The 26,994-nt window shown below is 38.7% G+C and overlaps 1 protein-coding gene across 3 annotated transcripts in view; it reads left to right on the forward strand.

Annotated features, from left to right (window-relative positions):
- The window catches only part of nrn1la (neuritin 1-like a), a 35,645-nt gene extending 32,335 nt beyond the window's left edge, over positions 1-3,310 (forward strand). For all 3 annotated transcript variants that reach the window (XM_043707472.1, XM_043707473.1, XM_043707474.1), the window contains exon 3: positions 1,619-3,310. In XM_043707472.1, coding sequence (XP_043563407.1) covers positions 1,619-1,898 — 280 coding nt within the window. In that variant the 3' untranslated portion in view covers positions 1,899-3,310. The remainder of the gene's footprint in view (positions 1-1,618) is intronic.
- The last annotated feature ends 23,684 nt before the right edge of the window (positions 3,311-26,994 follow it).

Genomic DNA, 26,994 nt, shown 5'->3' on the forward strand with positions numbered 1-26,994 from the left:
ACATTGGTTAGGCCACTGTTGGAATATTGCATGCAATTCTGGTCTCCTTCCTATTGGAAAGATGTTGTGAAACTTGAAAGGGTTTAGAAAAGATTTACAAGGAAGTTGTCAGGGTTGGAGGATTTGATCTATAGGGAGAGTCTGAACAGGCTGGGGCTGTTTTTCCTGGAGCATCGCAGGCTGAGGGGTGACCTTATAGAGATTTACAAAATAATGAGGGGCATAGATAGGGTAAATAGACAAAGTCTTTTCCCTGGCTTGGGGGAGTCCAGAACTAGAGGGAATAGGTCTATGGTGAGAGGGGAAAGATATTAAAGAGACCTAAGGGGCAACTTTCTCATGCAGAGGGTGGTACATATATGGCATGGGTTGCCAGAGGAAGTGGTGAAGGCTGGTACAATTGCAACATTTAAAAGGCATTTAGATGGGTACATGAAGAGAAAGGGTTTGGAAGGATATGGGCCAGGTGCTGGCAAGTGGGACTAGATTCAGTTGGGATATCTGGTCAGCATAGATGGGTTGGAGTGTAGGGTCTGTTTCCATGCTGTACATCTCTATGACTCTTGGCATCCAATTCTGTCTGATATCACTGTGAAGCACCTTAGGTCATTTTACTGTTGTAATGACATTGTATAAATGTAAACTGTTGTTATGTAATTGAGTATGCTCGGAAGACTAGGCTGATGATATATTGTGCTGCACAAGACAAAGTAAACTGATTTGGAAAGGGCTGCATAGAATACATCTGCACTTATGCACTTGGCCAGCACAAGGATGACATTTCTCAGAGAGTATAAAGCATGTAAACATTCAAAGTATATTACAGTATTTAAATATATTTCCATCCATGAAAATCCTTCCATTGATATGAAATACAAGAAAGATCTTTGAAAGAGCAATGATGTCTTTCTTACTCTATGATAATAAACTGTATTCCTACTTCATATTGTGCACTGTCAATTTGCAATGTCCTCATTACTGTGGCTAGTGTAAATTAGTGTCAACAAGACAACTTAGAGCATCAGGCAAGTTATTTGGCCATGTGATGAATCCCAATGGAACTTAAGAGTGATCTTGTAACAAGTTATTATTATGGACATTTCTAATCAACTTTATTACACATCTCTGGAGCAGGTGGCATTTGAACCAGGACTTCCTTGCCCAAAGATAGGGACATTACCACTGTAGTGAGCACAGTACTCTGATTATAAACTTTCCTAATCACTTAAGGAATTTTTAACTTAGTATTTTCCAACCAGGTTTTTCCCAAAACCCACGAGTTTCCACAATTTTTAGGTCATTTGCAAATATAGAAGAATTCCATTTAAACTTACTACAAAAAACTAAAATGAAATAATTATAAAATATTACCATTGAATAATCCATAATAGTATGTCATAAATTTTCAGATTTTAACTTAATTTCTCATTGTTTTAAAAAGTTCTTTACTTTGGTTGGGGTTCCTTCACAGAGTCTCTCAGAATGTTGTAAGGTTCCTTAATCCAACAAAAGTTGAAGACTACTGAAATAGCTGCCACTGAACGTTTGTTTTCTTAAGTGTATACATTCCTCTTACACCTGAGTAGGTCAACTTACTGTGTGCCATGTTTCTGTGCAGGTCCTGGGATGATTTTCACGCATGTGCAGACTCGGTTCTGGAAGGTTGCCCTGCAGACACCGCCTCCATTTGGGAGTCTCTGAGGAAGGAGTCGAAAAAGTTACAGTTTGAAGGCAACTTGCATGAACTGTGCAGCTCAAGAGTGAGACCATCTGGTACCATGGAAAATTCCGATAGAAGCGAATCAAACAGAGAGAGCCTGAAAGGTTCCTCCGGGTCACTGTGGTATGGACTGACTACCCCCATCCTGTCCATCGCTGTGCTGGTGGTCAACATGTAGCAAACTGACCCTACCATGATCTCCAGGTCAGCTCCCAGCATTGATCCCTTCACCGGAGAGACAAGAACACCATTGATAAAGACAAAATGTTTGGCTGTTTAAATGTCTTTGAATGTTGTCTCTCTCTGTCGGTTAAGGATGGTTGTTTTTATATTGTGTTCAAATTACATTAATTTAATGTACTTTTCATTCAAAGAATGTCACACAGCTTGAACGCTTAGTTGATTCAATAGACAAAAATAAAAGTAGTTGCCCTGCTGCTTTGGAGGGTAAGTGTGCTGTGCCTGACTAGGAAATCCCAGGTTCAATTCCTAGATTAGACTGATTTAGAGTCTCTTAGATAAAGGATTGTTGGGCATCTGCAGTGCTTGTGGGCCTACTAGGAAATATCAGCAAGCGTTTCCATTACTGATTGTGCACATGTCAGACATCTGGTGAGGGCAGGATTTTCCCTGATGATAGTATTCCCCAGGATTGAATAATTTAAGTTACTCACTGCTAGACCCCCATTTGAACAAAAACCAATGAAGATTGCAGAGGACTGTTGGTGTCTGTGGAACAGCATCTTGGCAAGTTTCAGGCCCTCATGGAAGTGGGTGGAAGGATAGAGAATTGCTATGATCAGTATGAAACTAAAACAAGTTAATGTAATGGGAATATACAGAAATAATAACAGTATGGGAATTGTTTGATGTGACTATGTGCCTTGCAAGCAAATTACATGCAGTATAGGAATTGAACGAAAAAAGTAGTTTGGAGATAGAGTCATAGAGTCATAGAGATGTACAGCATGGAAACAGACCCTTCGGTCCAACCCGTCGATGCCGACCAGATATCCCAACCCAATCTAGTCCCAGATGTCAATATCTATATAGTAAAAACTGACTTTTCACTCAAATGCATTCCAGCTTATGCCATCTTGATTCAGTTGGTTATGCTCTCACCTCTCATTGTAGGATTTATGATCATAATCTAGGCTGACACTTCAGCACAGGACTGAGCGAATTTATTCAAAGGGCAGAGAACATTGAGTTGAAGTCCTATTAAATCACCAACTTCTCCAATTTGATTGCTACCTATAAACGTTATTTGGCCAAGGCACAAAATCACTTGCAGTGTCGCTTTCTATATCTCCTGATGCATTGTGCACCTGTTCTGTCTAGCAATAGCAGAAATCAGGTGATTGAAAGAAGTACAACTTGCACTTCTGGCATTTGAGCTGTAACAGCCCGAGCAACTATCAAGGATATGTGACGTTTTGCATTTGTGGGCATGTCTGAATTTTCTCAAAACATACCCACATTATTTAACAATATCTTCACACTGTTACTTTTTTTCTTTTCTTTTAAATACATAAACTAGCTAGAAATCAACTAAATCTAATCCTTTTCTTTTACATTACATTGAGTATAATAATAATACTGCTCTGTGATATGATGGACAGGGACTGAGGGATGATGGAGGAAACATTTATTTAACCCTGTGTCATGTAGAATGTTCTTTTTAAATTCATTCTCAGGATGTGGCCAACATTTTTTGTCCTATCCTGGTTGTTCTTGAGAAGCTGGAAGTGGATTATCTTCCCAATATGCTGCAGTACCTGTGGTGCTGTGAGGTAGGGATATCCTGACAGAGCAACAATATATCACATAAGTATGAATATTAATAAAGGCTTTATATAGTACCTTTCACAGCCAAAGGATGTCCTAAAAAGCATTACGGCTAATAAAGTGATTTTGAAATTTGTTCATTGTTGTAATTAAGGACACCACAGCAGCTAATTTATGCACAGCAAGCTCCCACAAACAGCAAAGTAATAATAACCAGATCATCTGTTTTTGTGGTGTTGATTTTCTAATGATGTTCGTGTGTAATTAGTATGTAGGAATATAAAGATTTTAAAAATTTAGTGGAGATGCGTATATATATATACTTTCTTTCATACATGGGTCACTCAGGCCAACACGTATATCAATAGAGATTTTCAGTAAAAAGAGTCCCCTGGATAAATGCAGAACCATTAATAAAATAGAGCTACCTTCCAAGCAATAAATGTTTACTATATGTGTCTGGTAACCCTTGTCCAGATTGTGTCAACAAAATAGGGAAACAAATTTGATATGCACCTAACAAAGAAAGGGCCTGCATTTATGCATGCTTTTCAAACTGGAATTATTTCTGTCACTTACAAATATGTTGAAAAGGTTAATATTGCTCATTTGGCAGTATATCCATAACTCTCAGGCTGCCACCTTCGCAGTGAGCATTGAGCTGACTAGTATTGCCCAGTTGTAATATCTGAAATAAAAAGAAAGTGCCTGAAATTCTCTGCAGGTTAAGCAGCTCTTTGGAGAGAGAAATAGAGTTATGTTTCAAGTCAAGCATCATTCTTCATCAGAACTGAAGGACGGTAGAAATGTGATAGATTTTATGCCATAGAAAGGGGGCAATGGTCTAATGGTAATAGGTTAGAGGGCAGGAGAAAGTAAATGACAAAGATGCCATGCGACAAAAGATATTGGCTGTGGCAAGATGCAAAGTATTTGTTCAGTGCAAGTGTACATGGAAGAATAATGAACAGCTCAGAAAACATCCGAAAACAAAATTCCAACTAGCACATGGCAAAATGGGGGATAGAGTTCATAGTCTGTAATTGTTGAACTCAATCTTGAGTCTGTAGAATGTCCAGTTGAGATAATGTCTTTTGGTCATGCTGAACTTCACTGGAACACAGCAGTAGACCGATGTCAGCATGACAGCGAGATAATGAATTAAATGGCAGGCAACTGTAAGCTTGGAAGATCGTCAAGGGTGATCCTTTGAATGTGAAGGCTGATGGACAAGGAGAATCTCTGGGAAGGAGCTGAAGCGATGAGTGTAGACATGTAGGAAATGGGTTGTATGTGGTTGAGTTACTGTAGGAGGAAATCCAGGATTGAGGGGAAAGGAAATCATATTAGAGGTGCTGTGGTGAAAGATTACATCATCAGGTCAAATTTTGAAGGAGAAACTGGGAGTGTGCAATGGAGTCTTTACAGGAAATAGGATATTGAAGAAGTGTAGTTGGGTTAGCTGTGGAAGTCAGTGGTGAGTTTATATTGAACATTAATAGATTGTCAACCCCAGTAATGGAGTCAGAGAGATTGAGGAAAGGAAGGGAAGTGGGGAAGCAAAACCTCAACCAAGGAAAAGTAGTAAATTGTTTAAGTTGATTATAGATCTTTCATTCCATTTTCCAGCTCTTAGGTTTTGGAATTTTCTCCCTTTGCCACTGCAACTCATGGTTTTTCCACAAGACATTTCTACAAAAGCACCTCTCAGACTATGTTTTTGTTAACATGTCACAATTTTTCTTCTTTGGCTCATTGTCAGAGTTAACATGACACTGATACAGTTATCAAAATGCTTAATTAATTACTTAAATAATTAATTACTTGAAAAATTATTTCATTTTATTCTTCTACCCTACTGACAATATTAGAGAATGGGGCATCAACTAAATGTTGGAGCACATAGTTCCAATTTGCCAATTTACTGATTTCTGCATCATACTGCAAAATAACAGAAACTGAACTGGAGTAGCAAAGAGAGGGGCAATGATAAAGGAGGAAAAAGAATGGAGAGAGCTACTGTGAAAGGGAAAAGTCTGCATCAGTGAGATAATGAGAAACAGGATTGGTAGATCTTGAAGGCCAACAGTTTGAAGTTTCCAAAGCTCTTTAATGCTTGTTATGGGCTGTTCTGTTCTTGGAAAAGAATGTCAAAAGTGAGAAGGACTTTTCATTAACATGATATGTGGTAAATCCCAATTGTTAACACGTAGCCCATACTGGGAGATCATAGATATATTAAATGACCTGTTACATTTAATGAAAGAGAAAAATGGATGTTAGAATCTGATTAAATAAACACTTCTCAGTGAAAGCCAAGGATGTTAAATACACCATACTGTTTAATGGGCATTGCTGGTAAGTAAGGAGAGAGTGAGGACTGCAGATGCTGGAGCTCAGAGTCGAGAGTGTAATGCTGGTAAAGCACAACAAGTCAAGCAGCATTTCAGGAGCAGGAGAATCGACATTTTGGGCATAAGCCCTTCATCAGGAATGAGGCTGGGGGTCAGGGATGAGAGATAAATGGGAAGGAGGTGGGGTTGGGGGGAAGATAAGCAAGTGATGGTAAGCAAGTAAAACAGGGAGTCTTTGAAAGTGATTGACTAGGTTACTGCATTGCATGCTAGGAGAAAATATCTCTGGCTCTTCTATCTAACCTAACAACATCTTTAAGCTACTTCCTTCTTTATTTGGACTCTAGGTTGCAGATGATGGAACTTAATACATTGGCTCTCGGGAGTCCACTGCCCCCACTGCATAAGGGTTTCCCTCCTCGGCTTCATTTCTTCCAACAATAGTTCCACTGCAGGATCTATTAAACCAGGAGCGCAAAACGCTCCTATAGACTAGCCAGACATTTTATTTCCTTGATATTTCTGCAATTAAAACAATTAGGATACCCAACACTTTAGCAGCTTTTGACTCCCACAGCAGCTTACTACTGCCCAGTGGGTGGGCAACCTTTCAATGCCTGGAGATTGTCTGTTGTGCAGTGATGTTGGCTATGGAATTTATTGTGGGATCAGAGCTCGTGCCATTGGTCAGGCTGCTGTAGCCCAATTCAAGCCAGACTTCAGCTGGAAAGTTCCAAGATTATAAACTTCACACCCCACAGCCTCATCTGTCTTCCCCTACCTTGTGTCCACCCCTCTGCTGCTGCCTTCCCTTTCCACCTCAACCCACACCTACTCCTCCATTTCTGCCCTGAGTCTGTAAAGAGTTAGTCTCAGCTGTTGCAACACTAATGATCATATAATTGACTTTAGTTTGGGGAGATACTTCAGTCAGGAATCCTACTTCTGCTTGGTATCCAGTGATCCTGCTTGAAGTGGTCACCCCTTGCGGTAGTGAGGATGGCAAGGAGAGGTGGGGTATGGGTTAATGAAAGAACAGCTATGGTGTTGGCTATCATTTTTATTAATTAGTTCATGAGATGAGAGCGTTGCTAGTCAGGTCAGCATTTATTGTCCATCCGTAATTGCCCAGAGGGCAATTACATCAACCACATTGCTGTGGGTCTGGAGTCATATGAATGCCAGACCAAGTAAGAATGGTAGATTTCTTTCCCCAAAGGACATTAGTGAACCAGATGAATTTGTACTATTGTTATATGATCACCATTAGGCCTGTTCCTTGTTCCAGAAGGCAGTGTCTACTGACACCTACAACTGCAAGCAATTGTGCATGCATGTCCATCTGAAAACCTGCATGTGCATAGTTCCAGATCCTATGTCATCATACCATAAGCAAAGGTTGTACTGCATACGTGCAGAGAACATGATCTTGAAACAGAGTACAGTGTGGAGATGGGCTGGAATTTGTGTATGAGAACACAGAGGAATGATAATTGAGAGAAAGGGAGGCGCTCTGTCCCTCTCCAGTTCCCTGCATTCTTCTCCCCTATTCTGCATGGCTGCATCAATTAAATGTGCATGTTTTGAAGTACATTAGTATTAGTAGTAGCAGCAGACAAAGCCTTCATTAAATTCAAATCTCATCATCTGTCATGGTGGAATTTGAACCCATTTCCCCCAGAACGCTGACCTGGAATTTTGAATTGCTAGTCCAATGGCATTACAACCATGCTACTAATTAACCCTTTGTGCGGTGAAAACTTATCAATGTTCACTGTCTGTGTTCACATATTGAATTTAGTTACTGCTAGAGAAAAATGCTTGCAAACATCAGTGGGACTGCAGCATGGCAAGGAGTTAATACTTTTAGGACAATGGTAAAGGAGGCAAGAATATTTGCAGAATGGTGAAAAAACACATGAAAGCAAATGAGCAAAATTAGACAAGATGGGGAATTATATGCTCTTATTCATATTTTAAAAACGCACTGAATTGACCTTGTAAGTGAGAAATTGGGAGCTTTTATAGTGAAATCTTACTGAGTTTACAAGTGGGATTTATATAATTGGCATCCCACAGCTCCTCATCATACTTTCTGTTTATACCACATGTTCATTGGTGGTTTAAATAATAGATGCTAGTTATTTAAATATTAATGTTAATATGATTTATATCAATAAGTAGACTGGTTGTGGAGATGTCACTGCAAACATCAACTTCACACATTGCTGATCATTCTTAATTGTAATGTCGTTTTCATGCAATTTAAAAATATGCCTTGAAAGAACATAATAACATCACAAGGTAAATTAAACTAATGGCTCCAAACTGCCTAAAATCATTAATGGGGACTTCATGAACACGCTTAAAAAAAGACATGGCAGAATTGATGAAGGCAGTTCATGGACTTCGTTTTTTTTGTTTGATGCCAGTGTGGTTTTGGGAAATATAATACCCTGTACAGGCTCTTCTGGGTCTACCATGCAGTAGTTTGTATCTTGCACATTATGTTTTAGAAAAGTTTCACAAATTTTTTTATGCACCTTATGAAAGAGTGAAATAGCAGTTTTCATTAAAATGGGATTGTTTCTACATACACTTATAATTTACTGCTCATCCAGAACCGAGGCTGGAGAGCATTGCAGACATGACTTAGCAGAACCATGTCCTTAACAGACTATCCTCAACCATTTTGGTCAGTTCCTGCAGCAGTGAACAGTGAATTTGAAGTGCAACTGACCGGTGCGAAAGATAGGTATTATTAAAGGTACGGCCCTTAATCCTAACAATTTCCATTTAATGTACAGAACTTTCCTACAGCATTGAGCCCATTACTAACATTTAGCATACTGTAATACTATAAGAATTCCTGTACAACTGGAAAAAAAATACTGCTGCACCTCTTCTGTACATGGCCTCTAACAGATAGCCCAATTTGTGAATGATGGGTTTCACATGTTTTTCAGCATATGTTATGAGCAATATGTTACAAACAAGTATTTATTTATTAATAATATGCCATCACACTTACAATGTTTCTGACAGTATCCAAAGAAATGTTAAAGGTGCACAGGATATTTTGGTAAAAGTCCGATTAAAAGCTGCAGCCTTATTGCAAATCTATTTTCTTTGCTCATGTGACAGCAAAATGAACTACAAAGCTGATGTTTCTTTTTAGCTGTGAACTGATTACAGCAGAAAGCTTATTAACAAGTGACCGTATGAAGTACATTTGTGCTGTTACACAGATTGCTTCTTAACAGGAATTTAGAATTTCTATGAGCTTTTAATTTCTTTGCCCTCATCACCTCCTGTTCTATTTAACCAGATGAATGCTTTGAAAGCACCCACCTAGGCTTAACAGCAGGTAAAAATTAACAATGAAATCAGCCAGTTAATAAAACATTTTAGTTGTGCTTTATCAATCAGCAGCAAGAGCTCAACATCATCCAGAAAGCAACTAATGTCGTCCACACGGGAGAAAATGGGCCAAATTGAACAGCGTCCATTTTGAAATGTATTTAATGCAAGAAAATGGAAAAAACGAGCAAGCCCTATTTGGAACTGGTTACCAGAGGAGTTGGTAGTTTATTCAATGGATATTCTGTATTGTAATATTTCATTTTCATTTAAAAAAATATCTGCAATGGGTTAAATTGCAGTGGTGTTCCCACAATCTCTTAAGGAAAGTCTATTCATTCAAAGTGTTTTACAGCCAGTAGCATCATAACTCTGATTATTTTAGCTATGTTGCTAATAAACACAGTTGACTCACTGCCTGTAAGGGATTGTGGAATCACTTCTCCAGACTCATTTGAAACCAGGAAATTCTTGCTCTGCAGCTCAGACCTGATGATATTCTGCACACTTTTATGGCTTTTTTTTAATCCAAGCTCATTTGAAACCAGGAAATTCTTGCTCTGCAGCTCAGACCTGATGATATTCTGCATACTTTTATGGCTTTTTTTTATAACATTAGTGTGAGGAAAGGTGCCAATGAAAAAAAAGTCATTTGCACTGACATGACAAATGAGTCAAAAGCCTTCTTAATCTGCACTGCTGGGATTGGATGGTTCCAGAGCAGGAAATACTGTCAGCACTATCTCACTCATTCTTCATGGTACTATCATCAACTCCAAGGAAAAAAATGAAAAGAAAATTGATAGTCAACTTTAACATAGAAAGAATCAATGTTATTGTTGACTGCAGTAGGAATTAAAGAGGACAATGTGTCAGATTACACAGAGAGGGAATTTATCTATTTGCTGAACACTGCATATAGCGTAAGAGAAATGGAAACACATATCAAAATGTTGCATTTTCATATGTATTTTTAATGGTAGGGAGGGGATAGATAGGTGGGAGATTGATTTGAATCTGACTGCACAAAGCCAAATTGCACCTATATTTAGTTTCTGGTTCTAAGGGAATATCTGAAAGAGGCAGGACGACCGAGGTGAGAATCAAAGCTGAGGTTCACATGTCCCAAGAGACAGGGAGCAGATAAATTAGCTTTATCAGCAATTAAAGGTAAACACTATAATAATGTGTCTATGATAATGTCTTTTATGTGTGTGTTCTTAAACTCACTCAGGAACATTCAGAGATCAACAAAACAAAGGAAATCCTGATGGCTAGTGTAAGAACCTGACATGATGAAATACAGTGCTGTCGTGTTAAGCATTTTGTATTCAGATTCTAGCATTTTGTATAGATGTAATTTTTTTTTGGCTATATGATGCCCACATGCATTCAGGTAATAAGAAATATTTTCCCATTGAATATATTTGCAATGCAAAAATAATTTGTTATGAATAAAAGACCTCAGAACAAATTATAAAAAAAAGTAATTTTTGGAAAGGTCTGAAGTACTGAAAAACTAACTAGATATAATTAATGACAATTGTATTATTGAGTAGCATGTGTTGTCATTACTTTTAGTTAATATTCTCTTACATATTTGACATTTTAACTTGTATCTACTCTGCGTACATATGATATTTGTTACATTTTTAGAATAAATTAAATTATGTAAGTACTCATGATTGTTGTCTTTTGTAGTAATTGAAAGTCTGCCATGTTTTTAATTTTTTTTTCCTTTGATTCCACTTAACAAATTTCCTGCCCTCAACTCTCTAGTCCATTATGATTTCCTTTTTGTGTTGTCATGTTAAGAGATCATAAAAAATGTGCAAATGTTGGGATTGGTGCAAATAATAGCCCCTTTCAGAGTCCGTATATTCATTGCTGTTGTAAAGACTAGTTTTAAAAAAATCTTCTTCCTCAGTTTTCTCTCTTTTCTAATAGCTACCAGTTTTGTAGTCCTATAATGGAGTATGTGGTATCATGGATTGCTAGTCATTGTGTATAGATTTCCAGCACTGAACTCCCCTTGTACGTTAATGTGAAATTATTAAATATATATTATTGTGTTGTGAGCATTCATAGTTGGGGAGAATATTTGATGATTTTTGAACAACTTATATTTACTGTTTGAGTAATTGTCCTGGGAGAGAAATGGGTATAGCAAGTTGCAAACTGTGCTCTGCCCCTTTAAAATATTTTGAAGCTGCCTCTGAGGTATTCAGAGAGGAAAGGGAAAGTGAGGACTGCAGATGCTGGAGATCAGAGCTGAAAAATGTGTTGCTGGACCTGCTGTGCTTTTCCAGCAACACATTTTTCAACTCAAAGAAGAAAGCCACACTAAATATCTGGGAACAGAGGTAGAGAATTGGCTTAATGCTATCTTATTTTTACATAACTCTAATAGCAGGTGAGTGATTTCTTGCCCCTAAGAAATTCCAGGGAAAAGGAAAAGCACAGACTGGCATCATACATCAGTTTTTGCCACCACAGACATGCCAAAGTATGCTGTATACAAGAAAGTATTTTTGAACTGTTGTCACAATTGTAATGGAGGAAACACTGCTACTAATTTGAGCACAGAAACCTTCCACAAAAAGTAAGCTGAAAACAATCAAATAATCTATTTTAGTAGTTTTAGTTGAGAATAGTTAATAGATAGGTTGTTGGACGGAATGTTTAGATTAGATTACTTACAATGTGGAAACAGGCCCTTCAGCCCAACAAGTCCACACCGACCCGCACCCATTCCCCTACACCTAACACTACAGGCAATTCACCTAACCCGCACATTTTTTTTTAGACTGTGGGAAGAAACCGGGGCACCCGAGGAAAGCCACGCAGACACGGGGAGAATGTGCAAACTCCACACATTCAGTTGCCTGAGGCAGGAATTGAACCCGGGTCTCTGGTGCTGTGAGGCAGCAGTGCTAACCACTGTGCCACCATGCCACCCACTAAACTCTTTGGCTATTCTACAAAATAATGCCAAGGAATCCCTCTTGGCCACTAAAGAGGGCAAATACAGCCTTAGTTTAATGTCTACCTGAAAGATAAGTAATACTGGTTTTCTGTGTAACAATGCTGATTTCCAGTACAGCTTTCCCACTGCCAATTTCATGGGTGTTCATTGACAAGGATTTTACAGCCCTCTAGAAATGGACTGGTAAAATGACAATGGAAGGCATTGGAAGGGAAGCCTGACATTGGACTGTCACGGGATATTCTGAAAGGTGGGAACTGCTTGGCTTGACCACCTGATGCATGTCAATTAAGATCCTTAACTGTGACTATTTATAGCCTTGCCGTCGTCACTTTAACAGTGTTGTAATGGTCCCCCCACCATATGGTCAGCTTGCAATGAACAAAAAAGTGACCACTCACTGGCTTCCTGGGGAAAGTGAGGCCTTCCTTGCCATCAGTCTATTGCCATCAGTGGCTTCAACACCATTCTCCGGAGGGTTGACCCTTCTGACCATCAAGACCTTAACATGGAGGTGGTCTTTACTTCTCCCTGCAACCTCAGCAGTAGCCTCCTCAATGATGCCATTGCCAAGCTTTGATTGACCTGGGAGGGTAGAATAGTTGGGCCACTGTCCTTAACAGGCCTATAACTTCAAGTACCATTATAAAAATGGCTTTCATACTCTTGCTCTAAAACTGCAAATACAAAGAATGGCCTGAGTATTCTACTGACAGCAATCTGCAGGGACCATTCCCTGTGTCACATCTTGGTCCACTCCTCCATCACTTTTAACACTTCCTTGAACCTCAATGGAACCTTCCCATGCAATTGCACAGGGTGTAACACTTAACAATTCAACATCTCACTCCTCACTGTCCAAGACCCCAAATACACCTTCAGGTTGAAGCAGTATTTTACTTGTACTTGTTTCAATCTAGTCTATTGTATTCACTACTCACAATGCAGTCTCCTTTACATTGGTGAGATGCATACTGGATGACTGCCTAGTGGAACATCTCTGCTCCATCTGTAGGAATGACCCTGTTATTCCAGTTGCATGCAATTTCAATAAACCATCTTGCTTCCATGCTATCATTCTGTCTCAAGTCTACACAGTAGAAGTGTTCCAGTGAAGGTCAATGTTGTCATTGAAAAGAGATTTATACTGTTGGGTTTATGAAAGGCAATGTAAACACATTAAGGAAATTTGTTTTCACTTCAGAGCAGAGAGCTCAGAGTACAGTTCAGAAGAGGAAATTTTCCTTTTAGAAGGAGAAAAGAGTTTTTCAGTCTGTATAGAGGAACCAGTCACCTTAGCAGAAGTCTCTCTTGCCTGTAGAGTTTCCAACCAAAAGTACGTTTATAGAAGTTTTCAAGCTGTGAGAAAAGATCAATTTTACACCCTCAGACTCAGAAAGGAATTGTAATAGGGAAAGAATATTTATCTGTACACTCCATCAGAAGTTTAGAAGCACTGTTAAAAACACTTCAGTGCCTTTTGTGTTTTTGACCATTTTCTCCCATCTGTGGAATCAAAAGCTTGTCCAAAGAGGGAGCTTTTACAGAATGTCTGAAAGAATGACAGAAGGGTAGCAATCTGGAGAGGTTAAGCAAGGAAAGTCCAGAGCTTAGAGCTTCAGCAACTGACATCACCAGAAGTAGTGGTGCAGTATTCTCTATGGACACAATATTCTGTCTGTATGGGGAGTACTCAAACTGACACAGAGATCTTTAACTGTAGATTAACCAGTACATGTTTGTTGTTGCATGTTTACCATTTTATTTTGTGATTTTTTAATGGCAATCAAAAAGCTGGTATGTATTGTGGCAACTAAGGCCAATAGTATGTGCTCTCGTTCATGCAAATTACTGATGGATGCAACTTTTTATAGAGAGTTTATGGACATTTATAAGAATGCCATAATGCCAGGTGTCAATGTCCAATCACTGCAGCTTAATATAAGGTATTTCAAAAACATACAATGCAGATCAACCATGCCTGACCCACACTGTGAAGCCTTAGCACCATTGCCTCATGAATAATTAGCACAACATAGTTTATTATTATAGACGGCAGGGCTAATAAAAATGAATTACAGTGTTTAGTGACCCAGATCAGAATGGAAATGAATGGTTTCAGGCGCTGTTTATCTCAGCAGAATAATATTAGCTGGTTTCTTTCTGCAAATGTGTGTAAAGGCACCCATGGAAATAAGACAGCTGATGGATGTGAAATATTAATGTGTTGAGACTGCAGGTGGCAATGGAAGACTCTGAGAGAAAAATCAATTCAAATCCTTACGACTATTAAGAAACAAACCAGAATTTAAGGAATGAATTGAGTCAAATATGTTTCTCATTGAACTATAAGTTTCCAAATGAATTAAAGGTTTGACAGCAAATATAGTTAATAATGGTGAGAGAATTTTAACGTATCACAAAAGAAACTTCACAAAGGATCAGAGTCCCCTAACTGGAAATGCATGAAGCTGCTGCTAAACTGTATTCCTGGAACAATAACCAGTAGATAGATTGATGCATGTCGCTTTGAGGACTGTGATCCACAACCATGATGGCAGCAGTCTCAGTTTACATGACAGCAGTAATAGATTTCATGATCTTATGACTTTAGTGCAATAGACAGGGAACAGTCTACCCCTAATTTAGAAGCATACAAAACTGCTTGCTTCTAATTTCAAAAGGTATGCAATCTTTTGCAAATTATGTCCCACACTTCCATGGGGTTTTCTGAAGTCACACCATGTTAGTAAGCAAGAAATCATCAGAAACAGGTACAGGGAATGTACCAATCAGGAAAAATATTTATATACTACCTAGGCAGTGCAACCTCTACCTGGTTCATAGAGATGTTTTCAAACCAATATTGACATGATGTCACATAAGCACAGGTGACCAAAGCTCAGTCAAAGACTTAGGTTTTAGGGATCATCTTGTAAGAGGAGAGAAAGGTGGAGGGTTTTGCAAAGAAATTCCTGATTTAGGGTGTTGACAACTGAAGTCATGCCTAAGTATTGCAGCCATTAAAATCAGATTTGCTCAAGAGGCTGGAATTGAAGGAACTTTGTGGGGCTGGATTACAAAGGCCATGGAGGAAATTAAAAGCGATATGAGACTTTAAAAATTGAGGAGGAACTAATAAATGTCAGTCAATACAGGCTGATGAATGAATGGGAATTAAAGAGTGCTAGGATTCAGGCAGCAGGTCTCAATTAACAGTAGTAATGAAAAGCACCAATCATAAAGGATAAAGAAGGTATAAATGAAATATAGGCAGCATTTTCCCCTCAAGCTGCATGGGAATGTGTGCCATATAACAATCCAAAACATGCTGCACAGTGCAACAATCAAGTCACACACAACCAAAAATATGGAGGCAATATTAATGGGTAGTAAACAATTGCATCAATAAAGAAACAAAGAGGAGGCCATGTTGCCAAGTATATTTGGAAAACCCTTTTAAGGGTTTATCTAGATTTCTGCACCATTCCGAGTGAACAAAGAACAGTACAGCACAGGAACATACCCTTTGGCCCGCTAAGACTGTGCAATGCAAGATGTCTTTCTAAACTCAAAACCCAAGTTTGTCCAATTGCTCCTCATAGCTAATACCCTCCAAACCAGGCAACATCCTAATAAATCATTTCTGTGCTTTCTCCAAAGCCTCCATATCTTTTTGGTAGTGTGGTGATCAGAACTGTACACATTATTCCAAATGTGGCCTCATTAAAATTCTATACAGCTGCAACAATGCATGCCAACTTTTATATCCTATGCCCTGACTGACGAAGGCCACCCTATCCACATATGTTGCCACTTCTAGGGAACTGTGGACCTGTACATCTAGATCCCTCTGTATGTTGATGCTACTAAGGATTCTGCCATTGACTATATACTTCCCTCTAGCATTAGATCTTCCAAAATGCATCACCTCACATTTGTCTGGATTAAACTCCATCTGCCATTTCTCTGCCCAAATCTCCAGCCTAACTATATCCTTCTGTATCCTTTTTTAGATTAGATTACATTAGATTAGATTACATTACAGTGTAGAAACAGGCCCTTCGGCCCAACAAGTCCACACCGACCCGCCGAAACGAAACCCACCCATACCCCTACATTTACCCCTTACCTAACACTACGGGCAATTTAGCATGGCCAATTCACCTGACCCTGCACATCTTTTGGACTGTGGGAGGAAACCGGAGCACCCGGAGGAAACCCACGCAGACACGGGGAGAATGTGCAAACTCCACACAGTCAGTCGCCTGAGGCGGGAATTGAACCCGGGTCTCTGGCGCTGCGAGGCAGCAGTGCTAACCACTGGGCCACCGAGCCGCCCACCAATCCTCTGGCAATTCTCCTCACTATCTGCAGCTGCCCCAGTCTTTATGTCTTCCACAAACTTACTAATCATGCCATCTGCATTCTCTTCCAAATCATTTGCATATATTACAAGCAACAGGGGTCCTATCAATGACTTTTCACAAAAGACTTGCATAGTGAAATATCCAGAAAAATCTTTTAGCATGACAACAGAATTATTATATAAAAGCAACAACAAACAAAATCAAATCTAAATGATGAAGTACTCAGTCCAACAACACATATCAGTGCATCCTAAGCCAGTGCTGAGTTAGCTGACATCAAGCAAAACAGCGTTAAGTGATTTTATGACTTGTCTCAATGTCGGGAAGAAGAATATTGGGCTGTGATCTCAATCCTGATTGCTTTCAGTTGAATCCTGCTTAAAGTATACATATGTGAGTGTTAGGTTAGGCGAGGAGAATATCAGGTGTTGTGGTCAACTAACTTTCCAAATATATATTGGTCATTCTTATGCATTAATAAGAGCCAATAGGATTAGGTGCTGGACCATTATCAATGCCTGTGGAAACATCCCAAAACCAGGCCAGATTAGGACATGCTGAGGCTTTAAGTGTAAGAGGCCCAATGACATTTCCAAAATAAAGGCTTAGTATTCAAACGGGTAGGACAATAAAAATAGTAACATCCAAGTACATGATTTCCATGTGCTTATAAGTGAACTTGTAATTTAATTAAAACATATACCTTGAAATAAGCCAAGTTGCATTTTGAAGTGCTTTTGAATAAGTATACTTTATGATTACTTAATTAGCATATATGAAAATTGTTTAATGAAACAGTTTTTCTTGCAGTGCCATTGACCACAATTCAATCTTGATATTTTTCCAAGCAGTTACCATTGTACTAAAAGAAAGCTGTAAAATAGTTTCTAATTAGGGAAAGCCAACTGAATTGTATCATGGATGGTGACTTTTAAAGCTAAGATTGATAAGATTCTTAAACAGTAAAGGAATTAAAGGCTATGGTGAGAGGGCGTTAAGTGGAGCTGAGGCCACAAAAGTACCAGCCATGATCCTATTGAATGATGGAGCAGGCTCTAAGGGCCAGATGACCTACTCCTGCTCCTATTTTTTTATGATACAGATACTGTTCTTATGATACAGATGTCCTTTAGGCAAATAATTTTCAATGAATTAGGCTTAGAAGTGCTTTATTTCTTCAACATCAACATCAACATCATCAAAAATTTTACAACTTCAAAACGTTGTTTATTCCAAGGCATCTAAATCAAACGACAACCAAAACAATCATTTGCCGCTTTTCCTCTGTGATTGATCTTTTCTGCAAGTTGGTTTGAATGCATCCAACATAGGATCAAAGGATTTCCTTCAAAACCTGTCCCCTGGAGAAAGTGTTTCATCTGCATTAGGCACATCATCAACATGACCTTTTATTTCATTCATTTACACTTATTCACACACGTAGTCAACATTTGACAGGTTTTCTCTTGCTTTGAATTCAATTTCATCAAAATTTCCTTGGGTTTCTTTGAAATAGTGAGACAATGCAGCTGGAGGAATGGTGGTTTAAGTGAGCAGGAAGCTTAGAGCAATGAAGGAAGATGCTGAATGCAACAGTAAGAATGGCAAGAATCAGGGCAATAGTAAATATTTCTGCCACTGGTGAGCATAGGGAAGTGGTGTATGTCTAACGAGGTGAACAGTGGACAAGTGTGTGATGGGTCACTGGAACTCATGGAGAGAAACCCACCATGATACTTCCGAAATTTGACGTTTAGTTGACTTTTGGTAAAATTCAACCATTTGCTGAGACCTCATTTCATATTCTTGAAAAGGTTTTTATCATCTACTGTTATGTTCCTTGTTAGTTTGTGTTTACATGCATTATGCAAGAGATAAAAGATTTTTTTTGAGAAAACATATACAATTTGGTATCAATATTATTGCTGAGTAAATGTTTTGACAAATGAAAACCTGTATTTGATTTTTCTATGTTATTTATCATATTCCACCTGAAGTGTGGGCCTTTCCCACCAAAGATCTATTAACCTGCTTTATAGTGTTACATACAAAAAGATAAATATTTTTGAACAGAGTCCAAACCCACAATTTAGTGAAGTATGTATTTCTGATAACTACATTCTTAAAAAAAAATTCACACCCTCCTGATTCCCAGTCCCCTATTCATATTTTTGATTAACTTGCTCGGATATGTTAATAACACCTCGGTACTAGGTGGGATTTGAATCCTGGCCTCCGAGCTCAGAGGTAGGGATACTACTGTAAATCTGGAACCCCGGGACGGGCCTCTCAGTTCCACGATCAGTCAAATAAACGCTAGCAGCTCAGTCTGATTCAACAATTTATTACAATACCAGGCATAGGTTATCCAGCAACACAGGGGTTAAGCACCTCTGTGTACTCTGGAAAAGTTGCTGTACTTCAGCTTAAACACATGCAACTTTTATCGGTCTCTTAACAAACAGAGCAGCCTTAATTGCAAAATTAATCAAACAAAATGAAATAAAATGATAAATAGACATAAAATTAAACCAATGATATTTCCTGGGAACTGATTTGTTTTATGCGTCTTTATCTCTGGGACACCTGGTTTCCAAGGTCAATACTTTAATAATATCATGTCTTACTTAGTTAATTCATACTATGAACAGGGCATTGTTTGCTAATCTCTTTCAATTAGTTCAGGAATGCAGTTTTAATCAGAGTTAGATGCCATTGCTCCTAGAAGCCAACTGTTATATTATTTTATGTTACTTGCACTAAGAAGCCATTTTGTAGTTAGTAGAAGCATATATTAAATGGTTGCTCTTGACAACAGCCTAAATCCAGATTTTAGATCCTTACACCACTGCACCACAAAGGTCTTTCTCCAAGCTTATGGTATATACACAATGGATTCACACCCAATTAATCCTTACTTAATACATCCGTCATCTGTTTCCTTATTCCATCCAGTCTTGGGCATCTCTCCAGACTATATTAGATGATAACATATAGCTCACCAACAACATAATCATTTTTACAATCTGGTTTTTTAATCAGATCACATTGCTTTATAATGATGTAAAACAGTCAGCTGGTTATTTTCCGAAAGAAAGGTTCAAGCTGCTTCTTTGAAAAATAATAACTCTCAAGGAGCTTGACACCATCCAAGACACAGCAGCCCACTTGATTGGTACAACCTCCATAAACATCCATTCCCTCTGCCATTGTCCTTTAGTAGCAGCAGTGTGTACTATCTACAAGATGCAAAGCAGAAATTCACCAAAGACAGCAGCTTCCAAACCCATTACCACTTCTATCTAGAAGGACAAGGGCAGCAGATACCACCTCCTGTAATTTGTCCTCCAAACTACTCACCATGCTGACTGACAAATATATTGGCGTTCCTTTAGTGTCACTGGGTCAAAATCCTGGAGTTCCCTCTCTTAGGGCAATGTACAGCACATAAACTGCAGCAGTTCAAGAAGGCAGCTCAGCACCAGGTTCTTGAGGGCAAATAAGAACAGACAGTAAATGCCGGCCAGCCAGTGATGCCCACGTCCCAAGAGTGGATAATTATCGTTTATCCATTTAAAGGCAGAAAAAAAGCAAACCATAGAGTTACTGTATATTCAAATATAATTACCAGTGACTATATATGTCAATAATTATATTTGTAAAAATGTTGGGATGTGTTCTTTCATGAATTGTCAAATAAAACATTTTTGATATTACTGTGTCAATTTTTTTCTTGCTGTGCTAAATGGTTAATCATTTCAGCATAACTTTAAAAACATTTAAGTTCCCAAAATATTCTGGCAAATGTCCTTTCTTCACTGCTGAAGAAGGTGATTTACTGTTAAAACCGATCTTGACTTTAAGGTTCTGAGTTGCATTACAAGGCATGGAAACAGGAAACAAGTACAGAGGAAGCTTGTCTTAAGGCAAAAATGAAGGAAAAGGATGCCCAGGGCTTGTGCCTCACCAAAGAACATGCTGTGTTAATGACTGTGTGCATTCCCCTATTGTTCCAAGTTCTGACATATATTGTCTGGTGGGGTTGGGTCGTTCTCAGTGAAGTAAAGCTAAACCAAGACAGATGTTGATGTATATATGAGTAGAAGGTATAAGGGAAGAACCATGCCTCTACACAAAGAATATCACGCATCATCATTTACAATTTTAGTTTTTGTAAACAACTTCGTGAATACTGGAATATACTAAATCTCACTAATATTAAAATGAAACTCTTTAGTAGTGATTTGATGGAGTTTCAAAATCAGGAAAGTCTCTGACTGAGTAAATAATGAGAAATTGTTTCCAATGGCAGACCATTCAGGAACCAACAGAAACAGTTAAGGTAACTGGCAAAAGAGCCAATGGCAATGGAGGAAACATTTGAAACATAATTTCTGAAAGGATTGTGGAAACACAATCATTGGTGACATTCACAAGAGAATTGGATAAATGCTTGAAAGGAAAACTATTAGGGGGCTAAAGGGGAAAGAGCAAGGAAATTAGGTTGAATTATCTAATTATCTAAGATCCAGCACAAAATTGCCTGAAATTGGCCTCTGTGCTGTGACCTTCTATAATTCTCTGAAAAATGCAATATGTTACAGTGGGAGCTAATGACCCTTGACTCAAATGGGACTTATAAACCTTTCCAGAAACAGTGCTGGAAGAGGCAAGTTGCTTTATTCTTAGGTATATTAGTTGGACAAGTGGAAAATGTTGGATGAAAAAATGGTTCAGTGACAGCTACCATTTGATATTGATTAACAGCAGAATTTGATAAGCATGGAATGATATCAGTGCAGACAGAATGAGTCATTCAGGTATCTACCAGAAGTTACAACCAGAAGTTACATCAGTTATAGAGTCATACAGTCATAGAGACGTATAGCATGGAAATAGACCCTTCGATCCAACTCGTCCGCTCAGACCAGATATCCCAACCTAATCAAGTGCCACTTGCCAGCATCTGGCCCATATCCCTCCAAACCCTTCCTATTTATATACCCATCCAGATGCCTATTAAATGTTGCAATTGTACCAGCCTCCACCACTTCCTCTGGCAGCTCATTCCATACACGCACCATCCTCTGTGTGAAAGTGTTGCCCCTTATGTCTCTTCTTTATCTTTCACCTCTTATCCTAAACCTATGCCCTCTAGTTCTGGACTCCCTCAACCCAGGGAAAAGACTTTATCTATTTATCATATCCATGCCCCTCATGATTTGATAAACCTCTATAAGGTCAACTCTCAGCCTTTGACGCTGCAGGGAAAACAACCCCAGCCTATTCAACCTCTCCCTGTAGCTCAAATCCTCCAAACCTGGCAACATTCTTGTATCCTCTGGCAGCTCATTCCATACACGCACCATCCTCTGTGTGAAAATGTTGCCCCTTATGTCTCTTCTTTATCTTTCACCTCTCATCCAGAATTGCACGCAATATTCCAAAAGTGGCCTGTCCAAAGTGCTGTACAGCTGCAACATGACCTCCCAACTCCTGTACTCAATACTCTGACCAATAAAGGAAAGCATACCAAATGCCGTCTTCACTATCATCTCTTCCTGTAACTCTACTTTCAAGGACCTATGAATTTATACTCCGAGATCTCTTTGTTTACCGACATTCCCTAGGACCTTACCATTAAGTCCTGCTAAGATTTGTTTTCCCAAAATGCAGCACCTCGCATTTATCTAAATTAAACTCCATCTGCCATTCTTCAGCCAATTGGCCTATCTGATCACGATCCTGTTGTAATCTGAGGTAACCTTCATCGCTGTCCGCAACACCTCCAATTTTGGTGTTATCTGCAAACTTACTAACTATATCTCTTATGCTCACATCCAAATCATTTATGTAAATGACAACAAGTAGTGGACGTAGCACCGATCCTGTGGCACTCCACTGGTCACAGGCCTCCAGTCTGAAAAACAACCGTCCACCACCACCCTCTGTCTTCTGCCTTCGAGCCAGTTCTGTGCTTGCTGATTTTGGCCTTGCCATAGGATCAGGAAAAGTTAGGTTCATCAATAGAGCGACATATTTGTTATTATTTATTATTTTAAAACATATAAATATATATTAGATTTAAACATATAGGATAGATACAAACATATAATAAGTGAGGATTAAGTAGATTAATCTCTGATGCTGTAATAGCTAAAGGCAAGTGCAGGTTTCAGTTCTAGCTTGCATTATGTTAGATGACCTTTGACAATGAACAGTCTGAGATGTTTAATTTACTTCAATGGTACTGAACTCAGGATGGGAAAAGTAGATCAGTACTTCTGTTCCTGTTTGCTATAAGGTGGGCTTTGTGCATGCACATGCCTCTGAACACGTGGCTGTACATTACGAGCACAAGTAATGAATAACTATGACCTTTTTTATGTGCTCGTAAAATTAGAATCTTACATCTCCCTTAATATTGATGGATTAGTGAAATCCAGATAGTGATTACTTCACAGGAATGTGAGATTTAACTTGATCCAAATGTACACAGTGAATGCATTTTGGATTGAAAAAACTATGAACATCTGACACTACACATGAACAATAACCATATTGGTATAAAAGTTTAACACCAATATAGTTAAACTGAAAACTGGAGCTTTCAGTTCTTTCTGGTACTGAATGACTGAGTCTTTTGGGGAGGTGACAAGAATGATTGATGAGCGAAGGGCAGTGGATGTTGTCTACATGGACCTTAGTCAGGTGTTTGATAAGGTACATCATGGCAGGCTGGTACAGAAGGTAGAATCTCATGGGATCCAGGGTGAACTGGTTAGATAGATACAAAACTGGCTTGGTCATAGAGGACAGAGAGTAGCTATGGAAGGGTGCTTTTCAGACTGGAGATCAGTGACTAGAGGGAAATGTAGGTGGTTTAATTAGTAAACTTGTGGATGACATCAAATTTGGCAGAGTTGCAGATAGTGAGGAAGGTTATCAAAGGATACAATGGGATATCGATATATTGCAGATTTAGGCAGAGAAAAAGCAGATGGTATTTAATCCAGACAAATGCGAGGTGATGCATTTCAGTAGATCACATTTAGGTAGAAATTATATAAAGAATGGCAGAACCCTTAGAAGCATTGATATACAGAGGGATCTGGACATACAGGTCCACAGATCCCTGAAAGTGGCAACACAGGTGGATAAGGTTTCAGCAAATTTGTCTTCATAAGCTTGGGCATAAAATATAAAAATTGGCAAGTTAAGTTAGAGCTGTACAAAACTTTAGTTAGGCCACGTTTGGAATATTATGTGCAGTTCTGGTTGTCACTCTGCCAGAAGGACATGGAGATGTCTTTGGAGAAGATGCAGAGAAGATTTACCAGGATGTTGCCTATTTTGGAGGCTTTTAGTTATGACAAAAGGTTGGATAAACTTGGATTGTTTTCACTGGAAAGGTGGAAGCTGAAGGGCATAAATAGGGTGGATAGTCAGAGGCTTCTTCCCAGGGTGGAAAAGTCAAATACAAGAGGGTACAGGTTCAAAGTGAGAGGGGGCAAGTTTAGGGGAGAAAAGTGTGGGGAATATTTTTCACACAGAGGATGATGGGTGCCAGAAACGCACTGCCAGTAGAGGTGGTGGAAGCAGGCATATTGGAAACATTTAAAGCGTATCTTGATAGACACATGAATGGGAGGTGAACTGAGGGATAGAAACCACCCATGAGCCATAAGTAGTGGGTCTAAATAAGGACTAGGATTTGGCACAGGCTTGGTGGGCCAAAGACCCTACTCCTGTTCTGTATCATATTGAATCATAGTTGGAGCAAGTGTTTCTTTGGCCATCAAAGGTAAAAATCCATGGATCAGGAGACATATAAATTAAAGTCATAGGTGACTGCTACAAACAGAGGAAATAACAAAAACCTTATAATGTATGCAATCAAGAACCAGGATTGTCCACTTTTAACTAGAAGAGCTTGTCAGATTTATAGCTAATTTATAAAGTAGAGGAGGTGGGAAATCAACAGAAGCTGAAAACGTTTAGAGCTGTATTTTCACGCAAGTGTAAAGGTGGGAAGCTGTAAATAATGACATCACTTTCACCAAGAAGCAAAGACTATGTGTTTGGCTACATTGAGGAAACTTCCTCATCCATTTTTTGCAAAAAGTAAAGCAAGAGGTTGACTCAATGTTACGAAAAGGAGATATCTCATCTGTAGCAGAGCCTACAAGTTCGCTTTCAGACATGGTTCCATACCAAAACCAAATGCATCACTAAACATTGTGTAGACATCACACAGTTAAATAAAGGGAGATTTAAAAGAGAAATTCGTACAAAATCACCTGTGAATGAAAGTCTATCAAAGCTGCAAAAGAATTCAACTTTCACAGGCTAGACTGGTGGCTTTCAGAATTACCTTCAGATGAGAAAGCAAAATTATTTACACTCTTGATTACGCAATAGGAAATTATTGTTTTAATCGATTTCCCTTTGGTATCACATTTTCACCATAATTTTTTTCAGTGGACAATTATAACTATCCTGGAAAGATTAGAGGGAGTAATTTGCCATGTGAATGATGTCCTAATCCAAGGATTCCAACACAAATGAGCATGATACCATAGTGAGATGAAAGTGGATGATTAGGTTCTTAGGGCACATTGTACATGCACCAGGTGTCAGGAAAGATTCTCTGAAAACCAAAACAATTAAAGAAATTTCCCCTCCTTGAAAAATCACAGAATTTTAGTTATTTATGGTGATTACAAATTGTTTGGAGCGGTTTTTATTCAATTTAGTGAATGTTAATATTAAGTCAGTTGCTAAGGTAAGTTAAGATTCTGTGATGGTAAGAGGCCCAACAGAAGACATTTGAAAGAATCAAAGAAAAGTCAATCTCACTAGACATATTGCCTCAGTATGATCCACAACTGTCTACGATTGTGGCCACAGATATATCATGAACCGGATTGCAAGCTGTACCATGCATCTCATTCTTTGACTGAAACAGGAGTATGCAGTCCAGGTATGCAGTTATTGAAAAAGAAACCTTAGCTGCTACCTGGACTTTTCAAACATTTTAAGTCTATATACAGGACCTTCAACTCACAATCAAAACTCACTATAAACCTTTGGTTATTTTATTGAATGCTAAGAAATGAGCAAATATACCATCAAAATGCAGAGATTTTGTTAAAAATTGTTGAGATTTGATGCTATGACTGAATATGTGGAAGGGAGAAATGGCAACAGCAAATGCATTTTTGCATGTTGCAGCAAGGCCCATACAAAAAGATTTAAGTTTTGTTGAAGGTGTGGAGATCTTTACTTCACTAATGACCAAGTACATACCAGCACAACATATATTTAAATGAGTTTAGAATTGTACAAAAGTCAGACAATGAAAGTACTCAAACCCATGAGTACTGAATCAATGGTGGCCAAAATAAATTCTGAGGTAATATTTTGAGAACAGAAAACAATTTGGTGTTGATTTATGATGAGAGACTGGTCATACCTAGAGTCCTCAGACTTGAGTAGCTTCAGAGGTTAGAACATAGAACGTTACAGTGCAGTACAGGCCCTTCACCCCTCGATTTTGCACTGACCTGCGGAACCAATCTGAAGCCCATCTAACTTACACTATTCCATTCGTCCATATGCCTATCCAATGACCATTTAAATGCCCTTAAAGTTGGCGTATCTACTATTGTTGCAGGCAGTGTGATCCACACCCCTACTACTCTCTGAGTAAAGAAACTACCTCTGACATCTGTCCTATATCTATCACCCCTCAATTTAAAGCTATGTCCCCTCGTGTTAGCCATCGCCATCCGTGGAGAAGGCTCTCACTATCCAAACTATCTAACCATATGATTATCTCATATGTCTCAATTAAATTACCTCTAAACAGCCCCAAATCCCTCAGCCTTTCCTTGTGAGACCTCCCCTCCATACGAAGCAACATCCTAGTAAATCTCCGCTAAACCCTTTTCCAAGATTCCACATCTTTCCTATAATGCGTCGACCAGAACTGTACGCAATACTCCAAATGTGGCTGCACCAGTTTTGTACAGCTGCAGCATGATCTCATGGTTCTGAAACTCAATCCATTTACTAATAAAAGCTAACACACCGTATGCATTCTTAAGAATCCTATCAACCTGGGTGGCAACTTTCAAGGAGTTATGTACCTGGACCCTGAGATCTCTCTGCTCACTAGGGCCTCCATATCATTAGTAGAAATAATATCAAACTGCATCATGTATCCTGTCAGCAGGAATAAATTTAACTATTCATGGTATTTCTATCCAGGCTGCAGGAATAACTCAGAATGGATCTTTTTGAGCTCACAGGGAAGACATTTTTGATAATGGCTCAAGGTGAGTAGAGATAAAACATTTAAATGGCCACATCTCTGAAACTGTTATTGTATCATTGAAAGAAATTTGCACTACA

This window comes from Chiloscyllium plagiosum, chromosome 17 (assembly GCF_004010195.1).
Source record: "Chiloscyllium plagiosum isolate BGI_BamShark_2017 chromosome 17, ASM401019v2, whole genome shotgun sequence".
NCBI classification, from domain to species: Eukaryota; Metazoa; Chordata; class Chondrichthyes; order Orectolobiformes; family Hemiscylliidae; genus Chiloscyllium; species Chiloscyllium plagiosum.